Genomic DNA, 24,962 nt, shown 5'->3' with positions numbered 1-24,962 from the left:
TAAATTATTTTCCTAATTTATAAATACAGGTTATCTCAGTTGGAAACTTTAAATTTTAATCATGAGGTTTTTCTGCATATGATTCCTCTAATAGTTGTAGAATTAGCCACATTGTTTTTAAAATTCATTCATTCATTCAATTGTATTAAGTGTGTACTGTGTGCAGAGCACTGTACTAAGCGCTTGGAAAGTACAATTTGGCAACAAATAGAGACAATCCCTACCCAACAACGGGCTCTTAGTCTAGAAAGGGGGAGAACAGTCTAGAAGGGGGAGAGAATGCAGTTCAAAATGCAGTTTATCCCGGAAAAATCTGAGTGAAACTTGTATGTCACTTTTCAACAAAGAAAGTTCCAGGTGAGAACAATTGAAACTCTTATTTTGAAGGAGTTTACTAAAGGAAAATTCAGGGTTAACAATTTCTTGGAAAATGATGATAAACTGATGTACACCACATGAATTGAGTGAGGTATTTTTCAAACATGACAAAATGATGGATAATTGCAAATATATTTTATCTCCTTTTTTTTTAATCAGTCTTTCCTTTGTACTGAATTATCACACTGTCAGTATCATTCAGAATCTGTACTTTATCCTGGTGTGGCAAGTGAATTAAATCCCACCGGCACTGGAATATATCCATGCTGTAACCAGAAGGTTCTTCGGTTTGACCCAGCTCAGCTTGTAAAGGTATATTTTGAGAACCTTTATTTCCATTGTGGCCCTTGGTGATTCTTAATGATTATTGCATTTTTCCTTGCTAGATTTTATAACTCTGATCTCATCTTTAGCAGCAGAAAAAACTCAGATATGTTGCTGCTCTGAACAAAAATTTATTTAACAGTATAGTCATGGGATTGAGAAATAGGAAACAGGGTTGAAATTCAATATTGCAAACATAAATTATTTTCCACTTTGGTGACCCTGTCTGTGTTCTGTCACTATTGAAAAGAAAGTGGATAATCCTGTCTTTTAAAAAAAAAATCCCATCCTTGCACTGACTGGCTGATCAGAAATGTAGTTTTTATAGTCTTGAAAAGGAGTTCTGCATATCCAATTGACCCTTAGATGTTTGTATGTAAAACATCTGAAAAGTGATGTGGCTTACTAAAGGGGGCTGATTTAGGATTGAAAGGAAATTACAGTGGTAATTTAGGGGCTCGGGAAATGAGGCCTGTGAAAAAAGGTAATTTTGTCTGGAAAGAGAAGTTTTGAAGGATAACTTGATTATTCAAAGAGATGAAGGGTTGATACATGAAAGGTACTCAGTAGTTTATTTCTGTATTCACAAATAAGTGGAAATCTTGGGTAAATAACTAAGGTGCTGGAATATAAGCATTCATTGGTCTCTCCCAAGTGCTTAATACGGTGCTCTACACTCATTAAATGCTCGATAAATTCCATTCAGCAATTGATTCAAAATGAATGTTTCTTTTCTTAAACTAATTAACTATTTCTTTTGCAACAGGGTTGTAAAGTAAGAGACCATGTAATTGATTTACCTAATGAAGCTGAAGATGGAGATTTGGTGCCCTGTCCATATGCAAAGATATTGAATGATCTGCTTTTGCACAGAGATGTCATCGTAGTTCCTTTTTGTAAGGATCCAAATAGGTGAGAGAAATATGTTATTTAGTATCCTTTTATTTTAGTTTTTGTAGGATTTTCAGCTTTATTTTTTAAGTGATTTAAGTAGAAAACTAGAATAGAAGTTTGCACAACTTTCTCAGAACACTGTGCTGATTTTTCTCTGAAATGATCTGCTTCAATTTAATGATTGGTGGTCCAGTCTTGCAAATGCAGCAGACCAACAGGTGCTTGTAGGATACTTGGTAGCTGAAGTTGAAGCATCCTATTTAGAGGAGCTGCTGGGAAGACCAGCGGTGGACGTGTAGGCTGTTCTAAAAACAATAGAAGCCATTTCCTCAACAGTTGTGGTGTTGGTATGACCAGTTGCCTTGAAGGCCTCATCTATATGACAGTTGTTAGTAGATGCTTTCTGCCTCTAAAATAATAAGAATTCATCAGAATGAAACCCTTTTCTGGCATCTGATATTTATTTTGTTCTTAACTCTCTCATCCTAGAAATAACTTTTTATCTCTGAAATAATATTTTTTCAGAGAAAGAAGCGTATGTAGTGATTTTTGGAATTATTAATATATAATTTGAAAAAATAATTCACATTCTGGCTCTTGTGGAATGGGAAATCATCAGTGGTTTTGTGCTTTATAAAAATATATTTTCTTTCAAGTGACTCTGGGATAGGCCTCAGTGATGAGAAGAGTATAGATTTTGAAGTTCTGCTAGAGCCAAATACACCCTGGGGTCCCCAGACTGGAGAACTCAATGCTGTAAGTGAATCATTTCCTATATTTTGTTCTCAAATCTTTGTAATATCACTCTTTGGATGGGAGATAGAACTGCCTTTTAAAAATTTCCATTTATAGTCTAAAAATGAGTTTGTAAAATGCAGTGGAATTTCCTCATTGGAATTGAACGACCTGGGAGTCATTCTAATGTAAAATAGCATGATTCAGAATTTTTGTCTATTTTGTTAACATTATTTGGGCAAGGCGATTTTATCTTTTACCCTTATCAACCCTTAAACTACCTTTGGCATGGATGTATTTAGTTTTTGCCCATTCTTAGTATTTAAATATTGAACATCTAATGAACACTGACCACTAATCTCCCCAACTCCCAAACAGGGCAGCCCCAACAGGAAGATCCCAGACCTCAGTGAGCATGCTGGCAGGGAGCATAGAAATGTGGAGTGTCGGACCAGACCTACCCTACTTTGAGTAGACTTGATAAAGTACTCTGAAATCACTCCAGGTTCTTCCTATGGGAGTATATCTTTGAAATCATTTTCCATAACAAATAATATCTGGTCCAAATTCTTCTTTGGCTATCAGTAATAGCCAAGAAGTACAAATTACTAATTTGAGTATATTAACCTGTTAATCATCTCTCTTGTCTGCAGTTTCTGTCACTGAAAAATTGGACTCTGCAGCTGGTAAGCAACAAAATATATTTTTCTTTATCAACTGACTTTAAAAGAGGTTTGGAATTCAGTAGGCCTCTTAATGGGAGGCAGTGTGGCCTAGTGTAAGGAACACAGGCCTGGGAGTCCGTCTGTGCTCTATCTTTGCTCTGCCACCTGCCCGCTGTGTAACATTGGGCAAATTACTTAACTTCTCAGTGCCGCAGTTTCCTCATCTGTAAAACAAGGATTAATTGCCTGTTCTCCCTTCTACTTAGGCTGTGATCTCTATGAAGGACAGGGACTGTGTCCAAAATAATGACCTTGTGTCTCTCCTAGAGTTTAGGTCAGTGCTTGGCAAATAGAACTCAACAAATACAGTGTTTTGCACACAATAAGCACTCAATACATATGATTGAATGAAATACCATTATTATTATTCTTTTTCTTAAATTTGGATTTGTTAAATAGCCTTTTTGGGTCATTTTTATAAGTTGTGGATATTTTTGGATGGATCTCTGAGATGAAATAGAGTATTTAAATATCCAGTTTGTCTGTTTTCAGTCCTTCATTATCTTTGTAAAAAAAAGAATTCAGTCTGGCTAGTGAAATATTTAATGCCCACACCCTTATTTGATTTTTTTTTTTACCTAAATGGGGTAAGAGGTGGGAGCAGCAGTCCTTAGGGAGGAGGAGAGGGGAATTACAGAACTGGATTTACTGCTTTCTCTTCGGAAGTAGCAAGAGTTGGGAAAGAATGACTAACAGTAATGTGGTGGGAGGTGTCTAGAACTGCACTGTATTAGCTTCATGTTCTTCCCCAATATTGGAGAGAGTTAGGGCATGTGACCTACTGGAGTAGACCACAACTGGTGCTCGGCTAGGGTATATGGCCATCTGATGATTTTCAAGATTGCTTCAGTATCAGAACCCATTATTTTGATGTTTTGGTGGTGTCAAAAATTAGAAGGCAACTGATTTTGGTTTAAAAATGCTAGATGCAGAGATGAAAAAAAAAATGCCAGTGCTAGAGACTTGAAAGTGCACCCTTGTTCTCATTTGGGCATTTTCCTTAAAAAAAATCATTACAACCAAAGAATTATTATCCTGGATTTTAATACCCCCAAAAGCATTAAAGGATAAATATGTTTGGGAAGTGGATCTTATGATAAAAGCATTACTTTATTTTTTAAAATCAGAAGCAGCAATCATTATTGTCTGAGGAAGAAGAATATACTACTGGGTCTGAGGTCACTGAAGATGAAGTTGGAGATGAAGAAGAAGTGTCCAAGAAACATGGTACAATAGTCTACATTTAAAAAAAAAACACATTGACCATTCATGAGTAGTGTCTTGAGTTCTGGCCAAGTACTAAACCTTAGTGTGGCTCTTTAAAATCAAGGGATAGAGGGTACAGAAAGAAAGGGAAGGAAGGGAAGAGAAACCCTCAGAGGTAGGTTTGCCTCTTTACATTTCAACAGCATAAGACACTCAAGACACACACACACAGACACACACAATTAAATAATTTATCTGAGAAGAGTTTCAGGCACACGTCCTCTCTATGCTTTTATCTAAAAACAATGTATGTAAAAAATGAACTTGAACCAGAAGAGATATTATATTCCCTAGATAGGCACAACACTGCCAACTCCAAAACTCCTCTCTGGCATCTTCCTTTGAATACAAATGTCACCATCTCTCACTATAGCAACAGTCATTTAGAAGTAACACTAAACTTCTTTACTTAGCCACCTGCCTGCCTAATACCAGGATTTGGCTTCCTTTTATTTCTGTGAAAATTGCTCAGTGGTTAAAGAAAGCTCTATAGGTTGTCGAGGGGGACAGAAAAAATCTGTTGTTTATTTTGGTATTTTCAATAAGTTGTTAAAAGACCAAAAATATTTATTTTACATTCATGTTTTACATTTAGTTTTGTAATATATAGCCTATTAAATATTCATAGAAGGAAAATTGGCCCCACTCTACTGAATTTCTTTTTTCGGTTATTCTATATTTATTGTACATATAGGGAACACAGTGGTTACCAGGTGACTTTCTTTGTTGTCTAGGGACAGCAATTTTTTTATGGAGTTAATGTGATTTATAATCATTATTGTTCTTATTATTTTTAGAATGAACCTTTTTTTAACATTGTATGACTCAGAATTTCAATTAGCAGGAAAAAAAGAAAAACCAAAGAAACTCACCAAACAGCCAAAAAAGCAAATGTCTTCACCCTCTGTTCAAAAGAAAGAAAAAGCAATGGAGAAGGTAATTCTAAATTTAGTGCTATAATTTCAAAATTCAAACTTAATCACCTTAATGTCAGTTCTTGCCTTCAGTTTATAGTTTAATGTATGGCAACAATCTAAAACCTAATGAACTTACTGAGAAATACCCAGGAGTGAATTCCCTTCCAAAACACTCTTCATATTGTCACATGCTAGCTGGAAAAGGTTTGCAGTGTTGAACTAAACTATACTTAGAGTAGAAACTTGCAAAACCCCATTATCTGATCAAAGGACCCATTCTGAAGCACCCACTCCCAGGGTGATGAGGGCGTTGGGGGCTTGGCCTTCCTATCAGATGCCACCATGCCAGCTTGGCCTAGTGGAAAGATCATGGGACTGGGAGCCAGAGGACCTGTCTCCTGTGTGACCTGGGCAAGTCACTTATGTGCCCCAGTTTCCTCATCTGTAAAATGAGAATTCAGCACCTGTCCTCCCTTCTGCTTAGATTGTGATCCTCATGTGGAACAGAGTGTGATTAATTTGTATCTACCGTAGCATTTAGAACAGTGCTTGATACACAGTATGTGCTTAGTAAATACCACAATTACGATTATTGCTAAATTGAAGGGAACTGCTAGTGTAATAATTTTCTTCCTTCTTATTTGAAAAGAAAACACAAAAAAACTTGACTGTGCTGATTTCTGGCCCCACCCCGACACCCCTCCAATAAAATTGATAAATCTGTTTGGAAGACATGGATATCTGGTCTGGCTCTGGGCCTTTGCATTTAAAACTGATGTATTCTTACTGCACGTAGAGTTGTCCTCTTATTTTATATCACAGTGGAATGAAGTACAGATCATCCTTTTGAAATACTAATTTCTAATGAAGTGAGTCAGTGTGCTGCAGCTGATCTTAATGCTTTTGTGTTCTTCTTGTAGTCATCTTCACAAGATGCATCTCCATTCACGTAAGTGTCACTCCATATCCTGTTTGGAGTGCTGGGAAATGTGGTAAACCAAGGGTGTGTATATATATATTTGCTTATTTACTTTTTCACTAGTGTGAGTATGCAGAAGAATAAGTGGGACGCTTCTCGATCGTTGCGATTTAACCAAGATGCTCAAAGAGAAGATGGTAAGTTATATTCAAATGCTGTACTACCCAGATTCATATCAGTAACAGAAAGAAGGTAATTTGATGCAGCATAATGAAATGTAACCAACTCTCAATTATCCTTTAAGGGAGTGTTCACTTTGGGGATTATCAGAGCTAATTTAAGATGGTAAATGAGATAACCAGCTGCCTCAGATAGCCATAGCTGCTGAGTGGTCACGAGTGATGTAGTTAAAAATTGAAAAGCCACCAGCAGCAGTTGGAAGCCCACCTGTGTTCACAGGGATTTGGGAGGGAAACACTGTTGCTCTGGAACAAGGGTGTTAGGGCTGGTCAGGGCTCTTTCTCTCACCATTCCCCCAACCAAAGAAGTTGCTCTAGATTTGGTGTTCTAATGGACTCCCTCCTGATTTCATTATGTTATTCTGTGTATTCACATAGCAAAACACAGTGATGTCCTGTGAAACAGGAGGAAGCAACATTTTCTTCCCATAATGTGGCCAAATGTCTAAAGCCGGCCCTGGAGAGTACTCCTCTAGATTTCTAAGACCCCATTGGGTGCAAAGCTGCCTTTTCCTTACCTTTGTCCTATGTTGTAGTTCTACAATCTGAAATAATGGCACTTATCAGGCCGGCTCTCCCCAGTACCTCAAAGAAATCCCAAAATTTCCCTTCCTTGTTACCTAGCTGAAACTCAAGACCTTGTACTGTATTTTCTGAGTTATTTTAGCCACATCACTTCCTCCCTCCCAAGGCACTGATAGTTGAGAATTGACATATATTGCACCTCTTTTCATTATGTGTACAGAGCCTTTAGGCCAAGAATTTCTTAAGAATAGCAGGAGAGAAGTAAGGAATCCCTGCTGCTGTGGTTGACATAGTTTTCTCCTATACACCTTAGAAAAGGTTGGTTTCTCATTTAAAAAAAAAAAGACCCACCACCCTCTTTGAAGCCACCTCTTGACATGTAATACAGTGCCATGGAAGGAGAATTAAATTCCTTGAAAACTAGTGAGAGGCAGAAGATGTAACCAAAAATGGCATCCTGCAAAATGCGAAGTTGCTTCTGGCTCTCCACCTAAGTAACCTACTTCCATCCAGATGTTGTTAGGGTTATAAAGAAGTCTTTTGTTTAGCCTTTTATACTGAAGGAAAACAGTTACTTGATTTAAGATCATAATTGAATTGTCTTATTTTGGTAGATGCTTGCTTTTTGGATTCTTATAGAAGAATATTAGCACTGCATCATATGAGAAGCGGCATGGTCTAGTGGAAAGAGTACTGAGAATCAGGACACCTGAGTTTTAATTCCGGCTCTGCCACTTACCCCCATATTGAGAGCTCACCTCCTCCAGAAGGCCTTCCCAGACTGAGCCCTCCCTTTCCCTCTGCCCCTTCACCTCTCCCCATTCCCCCTACTCCCTCCCTCTGCTCTACCCCCTTCCCCTCCCTACAGCACTTGTGCATATTTGTATATATTTTTTACTCTGATTAATGATATGTATATAATTATGATTCTAATCATCTATCTCGATGGTATCGATGCCTACTTGTTTTGCTGTCTGTCTCCCCGTTTTAGACTGTGAGCCTGTTGGGCAGGGATTGTCTCTATATGTTGCCGAATTGTACATTCCAAGTGCATAGTACAGTGCTCTGCACACAGTAAGCGCTCAATAAATACTATTGAATGAGTGAATGAATGAATGTTGTGTGACCTGGGGCATGTCACTTAACTTCCGTGTCTGTTTCCTCCTTTGAAAATGCAGATTAAATGCTTGTTTTTTGTTTCAATTAGAAGCGGTGTCTGGTATGATTGTGCTGTATCTACTTCCAAGCTTAGCATAGTACTTGGCACATAGTATGCATGTAACAAACACCACAATTATTTTAGATTATTATTATGTGATGCTGAAGGTTTTAAAATACCTTAAAATGATTTGAATTACATTGAATTATAAACCAGTAGAGATCAATTTAAAACTAAAGTGACACTCAGAATGCTCTATATATAGAGACTTTGTTTTCTTTCCATAAGAAAGAGGGTTTTTTTCCTTTTAGAGGAAGGATGATAAAATGATGAAACCCCCAAAGCAGGCTGGAATGCAAGTCGATCCAGCCCAAAGCCAGTTTGCTTTGTACTTTGAAGTGTATGATTTCCTAGTACTTCCCTTCAAAAAGCTGAGAAGATCTTTTTTCGGTCATCATCATCAGTAGTATTTATTGAGCGCTTATTGCGTGTGGAGCAGTGTACTAAGCACTTGGGAGAATACACTACAGCAGAGTTGGTGGACACGTTGCTGCATGACTATAAAACTTTCCTTCAGGATTAATTTCATGGTGTGTGTGGCTACACAACATTTTTGGAACATTTTCGTAATCCTTTATCAGTTTAATTAGGACTTCCTACTGGCATCTAACCATCTTAGCAAGAAGTTAAAATGTTAAGATGTCACTGTTTGTTATCTTCAAGATCAGCGGCGGATGTCTGAAATTACAAGACACCTAATAAAAATGAGACTGGGTGATCTGGACCGAGTCAAATCAAAGGAAGGAAAGGAAGTAAGTGCTTCTTTAATGCTAACATTTGGATGTGCTCAATGGTTTTATTCTTTTGGATTTTCAGTGTTTGAAAATTGTAGAATAACAGTTGGAAAGGGTATCAAGAGGTCTTCTGGTCCAACTCCTCCAAGCACATAAACACCCAGAGCAGGTTGGTGTATATTCTTTTCTTAAAGCTGGATTAAGGATCTCCGTTAGACCAAGCCTCCTGTGAGACGGGGATTGTTTGACCTGATTTTCTTATATCTACCTCTAGACTGTAAGCTCATTGTGGGCAAGGAACGTGTCTACCAACTCTCTATTGTACTCTCCCAAGCACGTAGTACAGGGCTCTGTACACAATAAGCACTCAATAAATACAATTGTTTGATCTACCCCAATGATTAGTAGTGTGTGTGGCACATAGCATTTAACGAATATCACAATTATTACTGAATGGGTACTATTGCAACCTCTTGTGAGACCTCTTGACTCTTACAACGTTAAGTCACCCTGTCAGCCAAGAAGCTCATTATGACCAGCGGAAGGTCTTTTATGTAAACTCAAGCCCATTTCTTCTTTATTTGGCCCTTTGCTGGCTTGGTGTACTAATAAACTTCTTTCTCTTAAAAACGTTTATATACCTGATTATTCTGAGTATTACTTTAGTTCTAAATTGATCTCTATTGTTTTGTAATTCAAATCATTTTAAGGAGTTCTCAAGCCTTCAGTGTCACATAATAATAAAAATTACTCCTTAGAATTTTTTTATCTAGTGTGAACTAACCATATCGTTAGCCTTTCTTCAAAGGCTGTATTTTTCCATTCCATAATTATTTTAGTCTTCTTTTGACTCTCACTAGTTTCTCCACTTACTTACATGTGAACTAACCAAAATTAGATGCAGTAGGAATCTGACCAATATAGAGTAAGATGAAAGGTTTACCCCATGGTGCGTGCATATAATATTTGTACTAATCCATCTCCATCTCATATTGGCTTTTTTAATTATGGCACAACAGTTCAGCTAGAGTTCCATAGGTTTTTTTTGTGGTATTTGTAGTCTCCTTTTATCATCCTGTGTTTACAGTACTCTGCGCACAGTCAGCACTCAATAAATACGATTGAATGAATCGTATTCATTCACAAAGGTACTCCTTTGTCATTTTAGCATTTTGTACAGTTTGTGTAGGACTGTTGTTGTTTTTTCCAATTTCTTACTAGGCAGTAGAATTTTATTCCTGACTTCTGAAATGTTGGTAATGCCACCTAGTTCAATATCTGCAAATTTTATGAGCATATCTTTTACTTTTTTTCCCCCAAGTAATTAATTAAAATATTGAATAGAAATAGCCCTAAAACCAATCTTAGAAGATTACTCCTCAATCCATCCCCTCAGACTGACATCAGCCCCTTGATACTTACCTTTAGAATGCCACCCACAAGTCTGAATTTCAGATACACTAAGTACTTTTCCTCAAGGACTTGTGGTACTCACCCCATCTCCCACCCCACAGCACTTACGTATGTATCTTTATACTTGTCTGCTTCCTTGACCTGTAATTAATTTTAATGTCTGTTTTCCCCACTAGATTGTAAACTCCTTGAGGGCAGGAATGGGGTGTACTTTTTTGTATGCTCCCAAGTGCTTAATACAGTGTTCTGAAAAGAGTAAGCTCTCAAATCCCGTGGATTAATGGTTAGATAAAGATTTATTTAGTTTATTCATGAGAATCTAATGTGGAGTGGAGTCAATCCAAAGTTTGTTTTTTAATCTACATGACCTTTAACTCTAAGAAATTATTTGGTGTGCATTATTTATTCTTCTAAAAGCCTTGTTGATTGCTTCTTAATTCTTATACTCTTCAAGTTGGTCGTAGATTAATTCTAATATGTTTTTGTCAATATTCAGGACTTTTTTCTGGTCTCCCTTGAGTTCTCAAAAAAATATGGCTAGTGGCTTTGCAATTATACCTGTTAATTATTTGAATACCCAGGATACATAAAGTCCTCTAGAGTGTTATGGACAGGGAAACAGGTAGGCCAATTCTGTTGTACTCTCCCAAGTGCTTTATAGAGTGTTCTGCACATAGTAAGCTCTCAATAAGCACCATTGATTGATTGACTAGAGATCCAGGTAGAATGCTTTTAAGTTGGGTCTGGGAGAGTAAAATAAGATGAGTAAACATCCGAGGCTTTGAGGATTTTATCTCAGCCTTTGAGGATTTTACAGTCTTAAACTTCACCCCTGACTCATGTTCTGATACCCCCCCCATTATCCTTCTTGTTTGCCTAATGCAGCTGTTCTTTCCTTTTGTGTATCTAATCTGTTTGTGGTGTTGCCATGTGATTTCTTTGTGTGTATGTGGCAGGTAAACCTTTGTGTATTTTTCCTTTATTTCTAATCCCTATTTTATTGTGTGTGGGGTGTGGTATTTCAATATGCAGAGTATTTTGGTGGGTTGAAAAGAGAGGAAACTTGGGAACCTGAGTTTTACATGATTTTCCTCTTTCCTTTCTGTTTGAGACCTCTTAGGGTTCTGCCCAAACTGAGTTCCAAGTATTATTTCCTCAATCCAATTCGGATCTTTCTGTCCCTATCCCAATTGTGGGATGCCTGGGGGAAATGATCAGCATTAGGGTGTAATGGGTATAATGATGATGATGATGATGGTATTTGTTAAGCACTTACTATGTGCCAAGCACTGTTCTAACCAGCAGGGTAGACACAAGATAATTGGGTTGTTCCGCATGGGGCTCATAGTCTTAATCCCCATTTTACAGATGGGGCAACTGAGGCACAGAGAAGTTGTGACTTGCCCAAAGTCACACAGCTGATAAGTGGCGGAGCCCAAATTAGAACCCACAACGTCTGACTTCCAAGCCCAAGTTCTTTCCACTAAGCCACGCCGATGATCAGTATATGCAGTAACTTCAGGAGCCTCAGCTTCTTTCTCTGAAGTAATCAATCAATTAGTCATAATTATTGAGCACTTACTATGTACAAAGTACTGTACTAAGTGCTTGAGAGAGTACAATATGACAGAGTTGGTAGACAAGTTCCCTGCTCACGATGAGCTGACAGTCTACAGTCTAAGTAACTGCCTGCGAGTGTTAAGGGTAATGCAGCCTAAATTACTTTTCCAAATCTGAAGCATGATGTCATTCATAGAAAGCAAATCATTTCTTTCAACCAAGTCAGAATACTTACATGATTTTACTTCTCTGCTTTGCAGTTGGCAGGTGGCATTTATTCTAGAATCGAAGCTCAGATCAGGGCTTCTGCACAAGTCAGTACACGACCAAGTGGCACAGAAAAAAACACAAGGTAACTTGTTTAATAAATTGAACTAATTTAGAATACAGTGTTTTTGAGATTACTCTCCACTGCAAAAAGCATAAATAGTAGAGTGTATAAAACATAGACAATGTATTTTCTATTATGTTAATCTGCTTTAAAAAAATTTATCTTAAAAGCATTACTTAGCATCCCAGTCATCTCATATTAATTCATTTTAAATCTTATGGAAACCACTGGATAAAATACTGCTAATAGGAGAATAAAACTGAGATACTTTGTTTAGCTTGATAAGAGCTATATCCTTTGAACTATCTACTAATGACATTTCTTACAAATAGTGTAACTTGTGCTTTAGAAGAGTGTAAATTCATGCCTTAATCTGTCGTTAATTTTTTCTAAGGGCATACACTCCTGTCAGCCTATTTTGCCTCCCAAAAATTACTTAAAGTCTTTAATACTTACTGGTTTAAAATTTTCCCAAAAATGTATTTTGAAATTTTTTAGATTGAGATAGAATTGTCTTGGAAATTATTAACATTTTTTTCCAAAGGACTAAGAAAACCCTGAAATGAAGAACTGTTCCCAAATTTACTGATTGTTTTATCCTTTTCAATCCCTTAATCTATATTTTTGATATTGGGAAAATGGAGGAATTAAAAATTAATAGTGTTCAATTTAATGACATTCTTTTTTAGGTCAAACTGAATAAATGCCATCTGGCAGAATTGATAAGCAGTAGCTATCTGCCTGATCTAGAAGAATTTCCAAACTCTTATTTTTGTTTACAGGTCAAAAAGCCGTTTTGTTCAAGGACGCCCAATGTAAGATACCAGGAAAAATGGAAAGGCAGGACACTTCTCTCATCTGAAATTCTTCTGTTCTTAAACATGGGAATGTGGCCTTTTAAAGCTTTTTTTGATGACCTATTATTTATTACTACAGTGACCATACTGATATGATGAATGACAACAAATCCAGTTAGGGCTTGTAAAAATTAAATTTGTAAATACACAACTTCTTAAATTTAATCTAATTTTTTTTTAGTGTATTGCTATGCCATGTAGAAAGCATTTATTTCTACATTTGCACTGTTAAAAAAAAAAACAGCTAATAGTTGAGAGTTATTCTTATTTTGGAGTGGAAGAGACCTAAACTCTGAAACTGCTGAGACATTTTTGAATTCTTAAAAGGAACTGAAAACAACCTGGCAATATTGCCATGCATGTGAGTAAACTAGTATTCTATTATTTCAAGTAAACAGCTGAGTATACCACTAAGTTACTTGCAATATGTGCAACATAATTCCTTATGATAGGTTTCAGGGAATCAAAGAAGTAACTCCCAAGATAATATTAGTTTGAAGGTAAGGTATTGTTTGAATCTTGACTACAAAGGGATAACTTATACAATTTTACTGTGTGGAAAGGAAACTGTTTTTCAATCTTTCTTCTTCTTTCCCTTTTTGAATTAAATTTTTTTCAATTTTTTTTCCTTTGGTCTGGGCTGAGAATGTTCTATGAACAGCTTCCTCCTGAGCTGCTATATCATTCCTCATTTGCTGACCTATCCCTACTCTCTCAACAATTAAACATTTTTATTAGAGACATCCAAAGCATAGTAGTTCAGAGCCTGGATTCTCATGTATTATCTTTTTTCTGCAGTCAGCAGAGTTATCTTTTAAAATAGAATTGACTGCATTGGGACTCTCTAGAGAGGAAGATTGTTGAATTATTTTAGTGTCTAGTCTTTCGGTACTGAAATAAAATACATTTTGGGGGAGGAAAATAGTACATCTTCAAGGGAAATTGCAATAAAATTGTACACTTTAGATCGTGTTCTAATTTTCTAGCCAGATGGAAAGAATGCTCAGGGAAATTTTATTCCAAACCATAGTGTATAATCATGTGTTTGGAAATTACTTTTACACAGATCTCTGACAGACCTCCTTAAAATGCACTCTCTGTATATTTCAGGCTTTTGTTTACCTTGTAATTAAAATTCTTTAAATTATTTAAATTATGAAGTTGTCTTAAATGTGTGGGAGTGACAGATTTTAATTGAAAGGCTAAATTGTTATCATTTATTTAAAATATGCAGAGTGTCTTTTTGTTGCGTGAAGGATTGTGCGGCAGTGTTTTGTTTTTTGTTTGTAAGAATATGCCTTTACCATGGCCTAATAATTTTTGTTTGGAAAAGTTTTCATTTTCATATTTTTTTAATGGTTTTATATTTTTAAGTGGATCACAGAGAAGGAAGTGGTCGGTGATTCACTCTCTAGTTTGTTATTACTAGAAAGTTTTGTAGTTATGTACTGCCTGGTAAGGGATGTCTGGATTTGTATACTTTGTTGAACAAGTCCCAATTTTAAAAGAAAATATCTTTTGTTTTAACTGAATTTGCTGCTATAGAGAAAGTGAATTGCTTCTCCCCTGGAGGGATTGGACCACTGATATTTATGTGCTTAAACCATTCTTACACAATAAGGTATTTCAGAATTGGATGTGCATTTTTTATTAATGTTTATTTGTAATGTATAAATCTGATTTATGTTTTATTCTGTGTCAGTAGCATTCCCTCTGCCAAAACATGAAATTTATCTGTATTAAGTTCATGTTTGTTTAAATGAAATAAACATCAAAGATGAAATTGAGTGGTCTGAGTAACTTAATATGTAATTTTTGAAACCTCGAACAGAATGTTTCTTCACCACCGTTTATATCAAGTCGAAAAGTACGTCCTGGAATTGAAAGGAAATACACTAGGTTATAGAGTTCAGTTTTCAGTAATTAAGGGTATTTATTGAGCATCTGTGTTCAGAGCACACTAAGTGGTGAGATTTTTAATATTTTAATTCAGATTGAAGCAGTTACCTGTTAGGTTGGCATTTAACACAATCCAAGTGAAGTAAATAGGGTTACAGGATAATAATGAGGCATCTTGTTAATACATTTGATTATTGTCATTTGTCCTTTTACTGTTTCCACTCTTCTACTATCTTCTTTTCTAATCTCCCAGTAGCCTTGAGTCAGATCTGACCCTTCTTTGGGTATATTTCAAGATCATTCCATTCCCCTAGGCTTGTGCTAATAATAGTAATTGGGAATTGCTTACATCAATTTGGGCTGAGCCAATCAATTGGTGGTTTTTAGTGTGGTTTTAGTGTGGTTTTCCTGAACCACACTCCAAACTCACTCCATCTCTTCCCTCCCCTTCCCTCCCCCAGTGACATCATGCCAACAGTCTGTATCCAGCAGCTTGGCCAATTCTACCTGGACTGTCTAAGGTGAATAGCTGGCATAAAATGACAAGATCTCATCCCAAACACCGAAATCCTGCAGTGTTATGGGATCAAAGACTCAGTGATGATTATACGAGTTTAGCTGTGATTTTGCAGTCACCTGGCTTGGAAGAAGGATGAAAGGATGCCCAAAACTATCTTTAATGGTGAGTTGACATAGGAGCCGAGTTCCAAAAAGTAAGTACAAGGTGTGTCGTCCTCTAGACTGTATTCTCCATATGGGCAGGGAACATGTCTATCAACTCTGTTGTATTGTACTTTCCTAAGTGCTTAGTACAGTGCTCGGCACACAATAAGCACTCAATTAAAGCCATTGATAAATTGATGTTCCCAAGGCCACTCAAAGCATGTTCCCATTGACACTAATGCTTAGGAATTTGTGCCCAAGACACATCCTCCTGGCTTTGGATCTGCCTCCTAAATCTTTTGAAGATGAATGCTATGGCAATGCAAAATTGTTCTAGACGAAAAGCAGCTTTAGGGATTGCATGACAACCATGGTTTGCCTTGAAATGCACCATCTGCTGTCGGCCACGTGGTTCACACCTTGGCCTCTACACACATCTCACAAATAAATAAATTGTGGTATTTGTTCAGCGCTTACTATGTGCAAAGCACTGTTCTAAGCGCTGGGGGATACAAGGTGATCAGGTTGCCCCACATGAGGCTCACAGTTTTTTAATCCCCATTAAACAGATGAGGTAACTGAGGCCCAGAGAAGTAAAGTGACTTGCCCAAGGTCACACAGCTGACTAGCGGCAGAGCCGACATCGGAAGGGCGTTCAATAGGAAACTGCCATTTCCGATTGGAAACTCCATCGTCAAGTGTACAGGTGGACCAGTCCTGTTCAGGTTGACCATCGTGCTTAAGCACATGTACTTTGGGTAAGTCACTTAACTTCTCTGTGCCTCAGTTACCTCATCTGTAAAATGGGGATTTAAATTGTGAGCCCCATGTGGGACAATCTGATCACTCTGTATCCCCCCAGCGCTTAGAACAGTGCTTTGAACATAGTAAGTGCTTAACAAATACCACCATTATTATTATTATTATTATTATTATTACTTTTGATAGCGATGACCATTAATAGCCTGAGGTGCGAATGAAATGAATACTTTCCAAATCTGTTATTTTTTATATGAAAGTCCAGGCTTGAATGCTGGAGAGGTGCCATTTGATGGTACAATTTAGCCCCTAGCAAGTAATGTGAAATTTCTGATTACACGGTCAAGAAAGTGTGATTTCTGTGACTAACCTCTTAACACTGTGCTTGATAACCTAATAATTTTATGGCATTAGGAAATGAAATCTTTAGCTTACACAATTAATTTCAGAATGGAATTGGAAGTGATGAGTCAGCTAAATGGGGGAAACTTAATGTTCCGTCACTGGGTGGCGCTAAATGGGTAACAATCACACTTTCTGAAGGGATGAAATTCGTTTACTCAATCGTATTTATTGAGTGCTAGCTTGCCTGATGATCCAGAATGAATAAATTAAAATGGTTTAGGAGAAAAACAGGTTGCAAGGAAAGGCACTAGTAGAAAATGGAAAATAGAAATTTTGTGGGTTTTTTAAGAAAATCATACTGGATTTAATGAAGCAGCATGGCTTAGTGGAAAGAGCCCAGGCTTGGGATTTAGAGGTCATGGGTTCTAATCCCGGCTCTGTCACTTGTCAGCTGTGTGATTTTGGACAAGTCACTTAACTTCTCTGTGCCCCAGTTCCCTCATCTGTAAAGTGGGAATTAAGATTGTGAGCCCCATGTGGAACAACCTGAAATTTGACTTTTTAGCTATTGCTGGTGTGTAAAAGCTTTATAAAAGTTAACAGTATAACAATAAATGGCTAGTTGTTGATACACAGTATGAGATCTAAATCATCCCAGACAAGTGTGCATCAATCCTTATCTTTAAACACATTTCAGTGAAGGGCAACCCATACTTTCCCATACTAAAGAGTGTGATCCCAGTGTAAGACAGGGATTGTGTCCAACCTGATTTACTTGCATCTACCCCAGTGCTTAGAATAGTGCTTGGCACAATGTAAGCACTTAACCTGTGTACTAGCTTAAAAAAAAGTCAAATCTGAAGATTTCAATTTGTGCCCACTTCCTTTCGAAGCATCCTTTCCGAAGCCATCATGTATACTAAGAAAAGCTGCTTATGGTTTAAACGGGATATCTACTCAGTGTTTCCAAGTAGGGTCCTGGGACCAGTTAGGGAGTTAATTCTATTAAGCATCTTTGTCAATAGTCTGGGATGGTGATAAAACACTGAAATTATCTAACAGGTGAGATTGTAAAGTCCCCTCTGCTGGAGATCTTCAATGAAAGAACAACTATCATCTGTTCTGAATGATTTAGTCATTCACCTGCCTGGAAGCAGTGCTTTGGAACTGGACCAAATGAAATTTTAAGGCTTGAAATCTTTTCCAAGTCTCTTTCCTCATTGCCCTTCACCCCTTCCACTTCCTACTCCTCTTCCCACATCTCACTTCTGCTCCGGAATTTCTTGAGGCCCAAATCACTAGGTGGGAGTTTTGCTACAGACAACTTCCTTCTGGTTTGAATTTGCAGAGAAACCAGAGAACATTCAAGTCCTATTCTCTGGGAGCAGAGAAGTTGGGGGCATAAATGGTGAAAGGATGGATTAGTCATATTTTGTCTTCACTGGGGACAAAAATGTAACTTTGGTCACCCTTGATTATTGTGATAAGGAGGCTATTTTAGTTTTTTTCCCAAGTAGAGATTGGTGGGAACTCAGGTGGTATTCCCTGTTTATCTCCCTTGCAAGGGAGTCATTACCATTCTATAACAATCTATTAGAATACTAGATTATGTGTGTACATATACACAAAACAAAAGAAAAGCAACTGGTCTAGTGGAAAGAGCTCAGGCATGAGAGTCAGGGGACCTGGGTTCTCATCCCAACTACTCGTCTGCTGTGTGACCTTGGGGAAGTTACTTAGTTTCTCTGCTCCTCAGTTACTTCATTTTTAAAATGGGCATTAAGACCGAGTCCTTTGGGAAACAGGGATTGTGTCCAACACAACTTGTATCTACCCCAGCGCTTAGTACAGTGCTTGGCATATAGAAAGCTACTAATAAAAGGGGGGGGGGCGGAATTTGTTGTCTTCCATGTATATTTGGGGAGACTGAAAAATCAGATCATTGATCTTCACGTAAAGGCAACATGGCAGGCTATGTCGTTTTGCCGATTTTACTTTAGCTACCTCAATTTATCAACATTATTTGTTGTGCTTCCAACTTCTAAGAAGGAGTAGAGCTTGTGTTGATTAAAAGAGGACATGTCTGCAAAAAATAGACTAAAAATTACTCTCTACAGTTTAGCATTTTGGCTTTAGATACACCTTTAAATTGAATAGTTCCATTGCTACTTTCTTCTTTCATTCAATTCTTCTTTCTTCTCCTGTTGTGCCTTGGGACAACTTTTAAAAAAAAGTTTGGATGCTTGCCCACCTTCTCTACCCAATCTCTAGTTGGTGAGGAGGAGAAGGGAGAGGCTGCTGATGCCACTTAGGTATGGGGGGGTGGTTGAGAGTCTGGTGGTTGACAGGATTTGATCTGATCTTTCTCAGTTCAAGCTTCCATCTCGTTCCCCCGCCCGCTATGCCCAACCAGGGAAAGGAGTTCTAGCCCTACAATGCCTTCTCTCCGTTCTGCTTCTCCTCCATGCAGTTAGAATCCAGGCAGCAATCCTCCTACTCTCCCGGCCTTGGTGTTGCCAATCCCTGGATCCTTGCTTCATCAGAGATCAGGAAAAGGACAATATGGAGTTTGGGTTATCCCACCAGATCCTCAGTCAGAGGCAATGGGTGGATGGGGGTAGGTTTCAGGTGAAGTTAGGGATCATCAGGTAATGGGTCCCATGCCAGTCTTTGCTCCCTGGGTCTGCTCCTTTAGTTGCTCGGAAAAGAAGTGGAAGCTTGCTGTTTGGGAACCAGGGATTGAGACTGTGGTTCTGTCTAGATGGATGCCCTCAGCCTAGGTGGCAGCAGTGACCTTAACTGTCAACGCAGCAGCCAGCCATCCCCTCCAACCCACCCTTCCCACCCCCGCTAATAGGGCAAATAATGTGTGCCAACGAGGCACACCTCTCTGAAAGGGGAAAAATCGAGCTCCATTTTAAGAGGTCTCCTGTGTGCAATCTATTTCCTGCCCTGAGGACTTTGCTCTTGTGTGATAACAGAGCTGTAAATTATGTGGAACACTTATTTTCCTTTCAGTCCTCTCCTGCTTGGAATCAACTACCCTATTTTAACCCGAGAAGCCCACAGCTGATTTACATCTGGCTGTGACTGCTCATGCCAGGACATGGAGGAGAAATGATCACTGCCTTCCCTTGACAGTAAGCCTTTTGGTGAACAGAGTCAATGGCATCTCTCAATTCTCTCCTCATCACCCTCCTGCTGTTGGTTTCCATCAACTTCCTAGATGCACAAGGTAGGTGGTTTATTCGATTTCTAAAATGCTCAGTGTATATATCAACTCTTTTATATTGTACTCAGCTTAATTCAGTGCCTTGTACACAGAGAGCACTCAATAAATAGGATTGACTGATTGAGTTTAAGTGGTTGGCAACTACTAGTAGAATGTCCACATTGTTCTCTGGAACTTAAGCTAATTTAGTTAACTTTACTAGCTAATGTAGTTAGCACTTAGCATTATCTGGTGGGATTTAGAGAAATATGGGGAAAGTTTTATTCATATGATGAAGATGATGCTATAATAATAATGTTTATCCTCAGGGGCAAGTATGACTGGAAAAGTCAGTGAGGACCAGTGTGGGCTAGTAGAAAGAGCCCAGGCCTGGGAGTCACATGACCTGGTTCTAATCCCCACTCTGCCACTTGCCTGCTGTGTGACCTTGGACAAGTCATTTAACTTCTCTGTGCTTCAGTTTCCTCCTCTGTAAAATGGGGATTCAATACCTGTTCTCCCTCCTACTTAAACTGTAAAGTTTGGCACATAGTATTTAAAAAAATACCATTATTATTTGGGCTGACAGTCCCAACCCCACCAATCCCACACAGAAGTAGTCCCTGGAAATTTAAACTCTGTCTCTTTCTAGCCTACACTTACTATCTGCACAGGAATATGCCCTAAATCCAATTCCCTTGTCTTTGCATTTCTAATCTGTTTTCATACTGTGTACAGTGAGGGGCAGTTCTTCCCTCTCTGTACTTTCTGGTCTGTCTTTCCAATAAACATGGAAAAATTAGATTGGCAGGGTCATTGCTGTCAGGCAAAATAGAACTGAATAGTACCTCCAGTTTCCACAAAATTTTCCTGGATGCATAACTGACATCAGGGGTTTGGGTATGGGTTGTTTGCAAATGCATAATATTGGAACAGCTGAGCACTATAACATAAGCTTTCATGTAAGGTTTCTGATAAATGCAACCGTAAAATGAGGAAACTAGATTTAGAAGTTTCAGGTTTAGAGTGGCAGGTAAAACTTCTGGTTAGGATCATTTCATATGGAAACTTGAGGCATTTTCTGTTGCAGTAATTAGTCATGTGGTTTTATAAAGAACATGGATCAAGTGAACACTGGTTTCAGAAAGAGGAAAAGAATGGCTACAAGGAAGTGAAAGGGACAAAAGGCTGCATTTTTGCATGAAGATAATCTAAAAATGAATCATATTTGGGTCCTCATAACACTTTCTGGTGGTGAGACTTTATATGCTGCAGCTAGATGCTTGTCTCAGAAATCTTAAGAAAAGTCCTCTTAAGGGCATCTGCATCCCTGCACGCTTTGGGATTCTTCTCGTCCATACTGGGATTGAAGGGCTGCCTGAGAGAACCCTTTTTTTAAAATGGTATTTTGTTAAGCCCTTACCATGTTCCAAGCACAGTTCTAAGTGCTGAGGGTAGATACAAGTTTATCAGTTCAAGTGACTTGCCCAAGGTCACACAGCAAGGAAGGGCAGAGCTGGGATTAGAACCCAGCTCTCTGACTCCCAGGCCTGGGATCTTTCCACTAGGCCATGTTGCTTTTCATTTAAGGAACAAGAGCAAGCCAATGACCAGGTTTAGGCAAGGTGGCAGAGAAAAAGTGTTTTATCAATCATGTCAATTTGCTAGAGTCTTGGAGCCGGTGGGGCCAGGCAGAAGTGCCTCCTTTAACATTTGCCACTTGTCGGCTCTATGACCTTGGGCAAGTCACTTAACTTCTCTATGCCTCAGTTACCTCATCTATATAATGGGAATTAAACTGTGAGCCCGAAGTGGGATAGGGACTGTATCCAACCTTATTAACTTGTACCTACCCCAGCACTTAGAATAAACACATAGTAAGTGCTTAACAATACCATAAAAAAAATTTTCACACCCCAGATTACTTCTGCCTGGGTTAGGTTTGGCATGGCAGGATTGCTCTGAAGAGAATTGTGGCTCAACTGAAACCTTCTACTGCCATATTCAATTGGGGAAAAATTACAGTTCCCTCTGAGAGACATGACAAAACAGTTACTTCTATCAATCAATGTTATTTATTGAGTGCTTGTTTGGTGCAGAGAACTGTACTAAGCTCTTGAGGAAAATAGAGTAGGCTTGATAACACTATTGTGCATGTAGCAGTATACATGAGGCAGGTAGCTTCACTAAAATCCTGGTTTGGTTTTCTAGTTCCACCAGAGAACATGCATAGGCAAAAAAGGTATGTGGATTTCCTGATTTCCTCAGAAGCCAGTGAACACTTCCCAAATCCAATCAATCAATCAACTGTATTTTTTGAGCCCTTATTATGTGCAGAGCATCGTAGTAAGCACTTGGGAGAGTACAGTGTAATAGAGTTGGTTGATGCATTCTTGGTAAATCCCATCTATTCCTGCATCCTGCTGCTCCCTGGGGCTCTGGCATAGCCCCTGGGGAAATTCATGATGTTTTATGCAAGTACTCAAGTACCATCACCATTTTGGGAGGCAGAGTGAGGCTGATTTTGGGGAGAGTGGTATAGGAGGGGGAGATGGTTGGGTTGACTACAGTGTGCTCCATTCTTTGATAAAAGGGCCTAGCAGTCTATCCATTGAGAGTAATGCAGAAACAGCATATTAACCAATAAACACCTCCCTTCCCCAGGAAACCATTTACCAGAGCTGCTAACAAGAACAAAGATTGATTGAATCAATTTCTCCCTCCTTTTCTTTCCCTTGCGTACCCGCTTGTGAAGCTATCAATGAACGCTCCCCAAAATATTTATGTATTTATTTATTTATGTTAATGTCTGTTTCCCTGCCTAGACTGTGAGCTCGTTTTGGGCAGGGAATGTGTCTGTTTGTTGTTGTATTATACTCTCCCTAGCGCTTATAGTCTTTGCTCACAGTAAGCGATGAGTAAATACTATTGACTGAAAGAATGAGTAAATGAATGATTGAAAATGTGGGCAGTGGAAAGGAAAAAAAGGAGTCTAACCATCCACAAAGAGAATGGGTCTCTGAATAATTGAAAGTGGCCGCATAGCACTTCATACTTACCAAAATCCGTAATCTGTATCTGTTATCTGTATGTATCTGTAATTTATTTATATTAATGTTTGTCTCCCCCTCTATAGAAGGGTCTAATCTCTGGATGCTCACGGTCCCGGCGCCAGAGCTGTTGTTGTTGGTATTTGTTAAGCGCTTACTATGTGCCGAGCACTGTTCTAAGCGCTGGGGTAGACATAGGGGAATCAGGTTGTCCCACGTGGGGCTCACAGTTTTAATCCCCATTTTACAGATGAGGGAACTGAGGCACAGAGAAGTTAAGTGACTTGCCCACAGTCACACAGCCGACAAGTGGCAGAGCTGGGATTCAAACTCATGAGCCCTCACTCCAAAGCCCGTGCCCTTTCCACTGAGCCACGCTGCTTCTCTAGACTGTAAGATTGTTGTGGGCAGGGAACATGTCTACCAACTCTATTATTGTACACTCCCAAGTGCTTAGTGCAGTGTTCTGCACACAGTAAGTGCTCAGTAAATACGGTGGGTTGATTGATTGACCTATATTGTTAAATAATTATTGAAAGCCAGTGATGTTCTGGGCTAATGCCCAGGATATAGAATTAGTTGATATCCTTGTCTTATGAAAGTATCTGAGATCCTGCTTCTGGATGTAATTATTATTTCCTTCTTTTTCTTCCTAGAAATCACAACGGTAGATTGTAACAAATCAGATTCAAACACCCTAGAATTACCAGAACTTGAAGAGGAATACACAGGTAATCCATTTCTGTCAAAGTCACCAAATCTAATAGGAAATATAAAGGAATTGGTCTCATGGAATTGAAATTTTGAAGTATTAGCCTTCAATGCACTGATTTATGTTCCTCATCAGAAATACATCATAATTCTTATCAAGTGTCTGGCTCAATTTGGAGCTCAGTCTTTTCTTCCTCTTTCCTGAAAGAGAACTTGGTCTTTGGTTCATCCACTGAACAGGAGCTGTGCAGAGGTAGAGGTGGGGACTGGGTATTTAAAACAGATTCACAATGAAGTCAGCTACCTTAATGTATGTTTAAATTAGGGGATCAACTCTTTGTGTATCAGCTACTCAAAGGTTTCATTTTTTTTTTTTGGCTCTTCTGCACAAAAAGTTTTTCCATTCCTGTCCACCTTACTCAACTAATGTCAAATACAAGTGATGGTTCCTCTAGAGTGTGCAAGGCCTCAGTTTCCGTTGGAATTGAATGGCCCTGAAGTTCAGAGCTTCTAATTCCCACTCTTCTCAGCTTTGACCCAGGAAGATTTTTTCCAGCTTCTCCACCTGTTCATACAGCTTCTGACTCCAGGGCTTATTTGATTTTTGCTTCTGTGGAGATTCCAGGGGTTGATACTCTTCCTGCCTGATAATTCATTTGCAGACATTTCCTAAGATTGGCTATCTTGGTCAAAAGTTTGGGATTTGTTTAGTTTCGGATTCCCAAATATGTTCATGATTCTCGAGACTTCCTGCCTGAGATTAGAATTCCAGGCACTTCAGTGCAACACACTGCATTTCTTCCTTACCAACTACTCTTTTTAATCCAATTCAGTTTTAACTTGGGCAGTGGATGGATATTTTAAATTTAAAGGGAAACAGAGGAACATCTATTAAATAGTGACCATCAAACTGTACTGACTTTTTAATGTTTAAAATAAGTTTTATGTTGTCGTAAAAGAGCAACTTGCACTAATGCCATTTTCATGAACACATACCAAGATGCTATATTGGTCAGGAGACTCCAGTTAAATTTGTTGAATTTTTAAATTTATCAATCAGTGGTATTTATTGAATGTTTACTGTGTGCAGAGCACTGCACTAAGCACTTGGGAGAGTTCAGTAACAACAGAGTTGGTAGATATGTTCCCTGTCCATAAGGAACTCACAGTTTAGAGGACTTTTAAAGGTTTTTGATTTTTTTTTTCTGTAATAAACTTTTGTTACTCAGGAAATGTAAAGTATATGTCAAAACATAGCCCCTGGGTAGTCTTATGCCTAGCTCATCTC

The 24,962-nt window shown here is 38.4% G+C and overlaps 2 protein-coding genes across 6 annotated transcripts in view; both read left to right on the top strand.

Annotated features, from left to right (window-relative positions):
* The window catches only part of KIAA1841 (KIAA1841 ortholog), a 36,151-nt gene extending 21,328 nt beyond the window's left edge, over positions 1-14,823 (top strand). For 3 of the 4 annotated variants that reach the window (XM_029071910.2, XM_029071907.2, XM_029071908.2), the window contains 11 exons: positions 538-690; positions 1,469-1,614; positions 2,253-2,352; positions 2,985-3,017; positions 4,184-4,283; positions 5,164-5,258; positions 6,160-6,188; positions 6,282-6,355; positions 8,805-8,893; positions 12,109-12,200; positions 12,962-14,823. In XM_029071910.2, coding sequence (XP_028927743.1) covers positions 538-690; positions 1,469-1,614; positions 2,253-2,352; positions 2,985-3,017; positions 4,184-4,283; positions 5,164-5,258; positions 6,160-6,188; positions 6,282-6,355; positions 8,805-8,893; positions 12,109-12,200; positions 12,962-12,998 — 948 coding nt within the window. In that variant the 3' untranslated portion in view covers positions 12,999-14,823. The remainder of the gene's footprint in view (positions 1-537; positions 691-1,468; positions 1,615-2,252; positions 2,353-2,984; positions 3,018-4,183; positions 4,284-5,163; positions 5,259-6,159; positions 6,189-6,281; positions 6,356-8,804; positions 8,894-12,108; positions 12,201-12,961) is intronic. The other variant, XM_029071909.2, reaches the window with a different exon arrangement.
* Positions 14,582-24,962, top strand: part of LOC100081649 (protocadherin Fat 4-like) — a 68,560-nt gene continuing 58,179 nt past the window's right edge. For both annotated transcript variants that reach the window (XM_029071903.2, XM_029071905.1), the window contains exons 1-4: positions 14,582-14,657; positions 15,397-15,617; positions 19,721-19,937; positions 23,620-23,694. In XM_029071903.2, the coding sequence (XP_028927736.1) occupies positions 19,868-19,937; positions 23,620-23,694 (145 nt within the window). In that variant the 5' untranslated portion in view covers positions 14,582-14,657; positions 15,397-15,617; positions 19,721-19,867. The remainder of the gene's footprint in view (positions 14,658-15,396; positions 15,618-19,720; positions 19,938-23,619; positions 23,695-24,962) is intronic.

This window comes from Ornithorhynchus anatinus, chromosome 9 (genome assembly GCF_004115215.2).
Source record: "Ornithorhynchus anatinus isolate Pmale09 chromosome 9, mOrnAna1.pri.v4, whole genome shotgun sequence".
In the NCBI taxonomy this organism is placed as follows: Eukaryota; Metazoa; Chordata; class Mammalia; order Monotremata; family Ornithorhynchidae; genus Ornithorhynchus; species Ornithorhynchus anatinus.
This window is presented reverse-complemented; position numbering and strand designations above follow the sequence as displayed.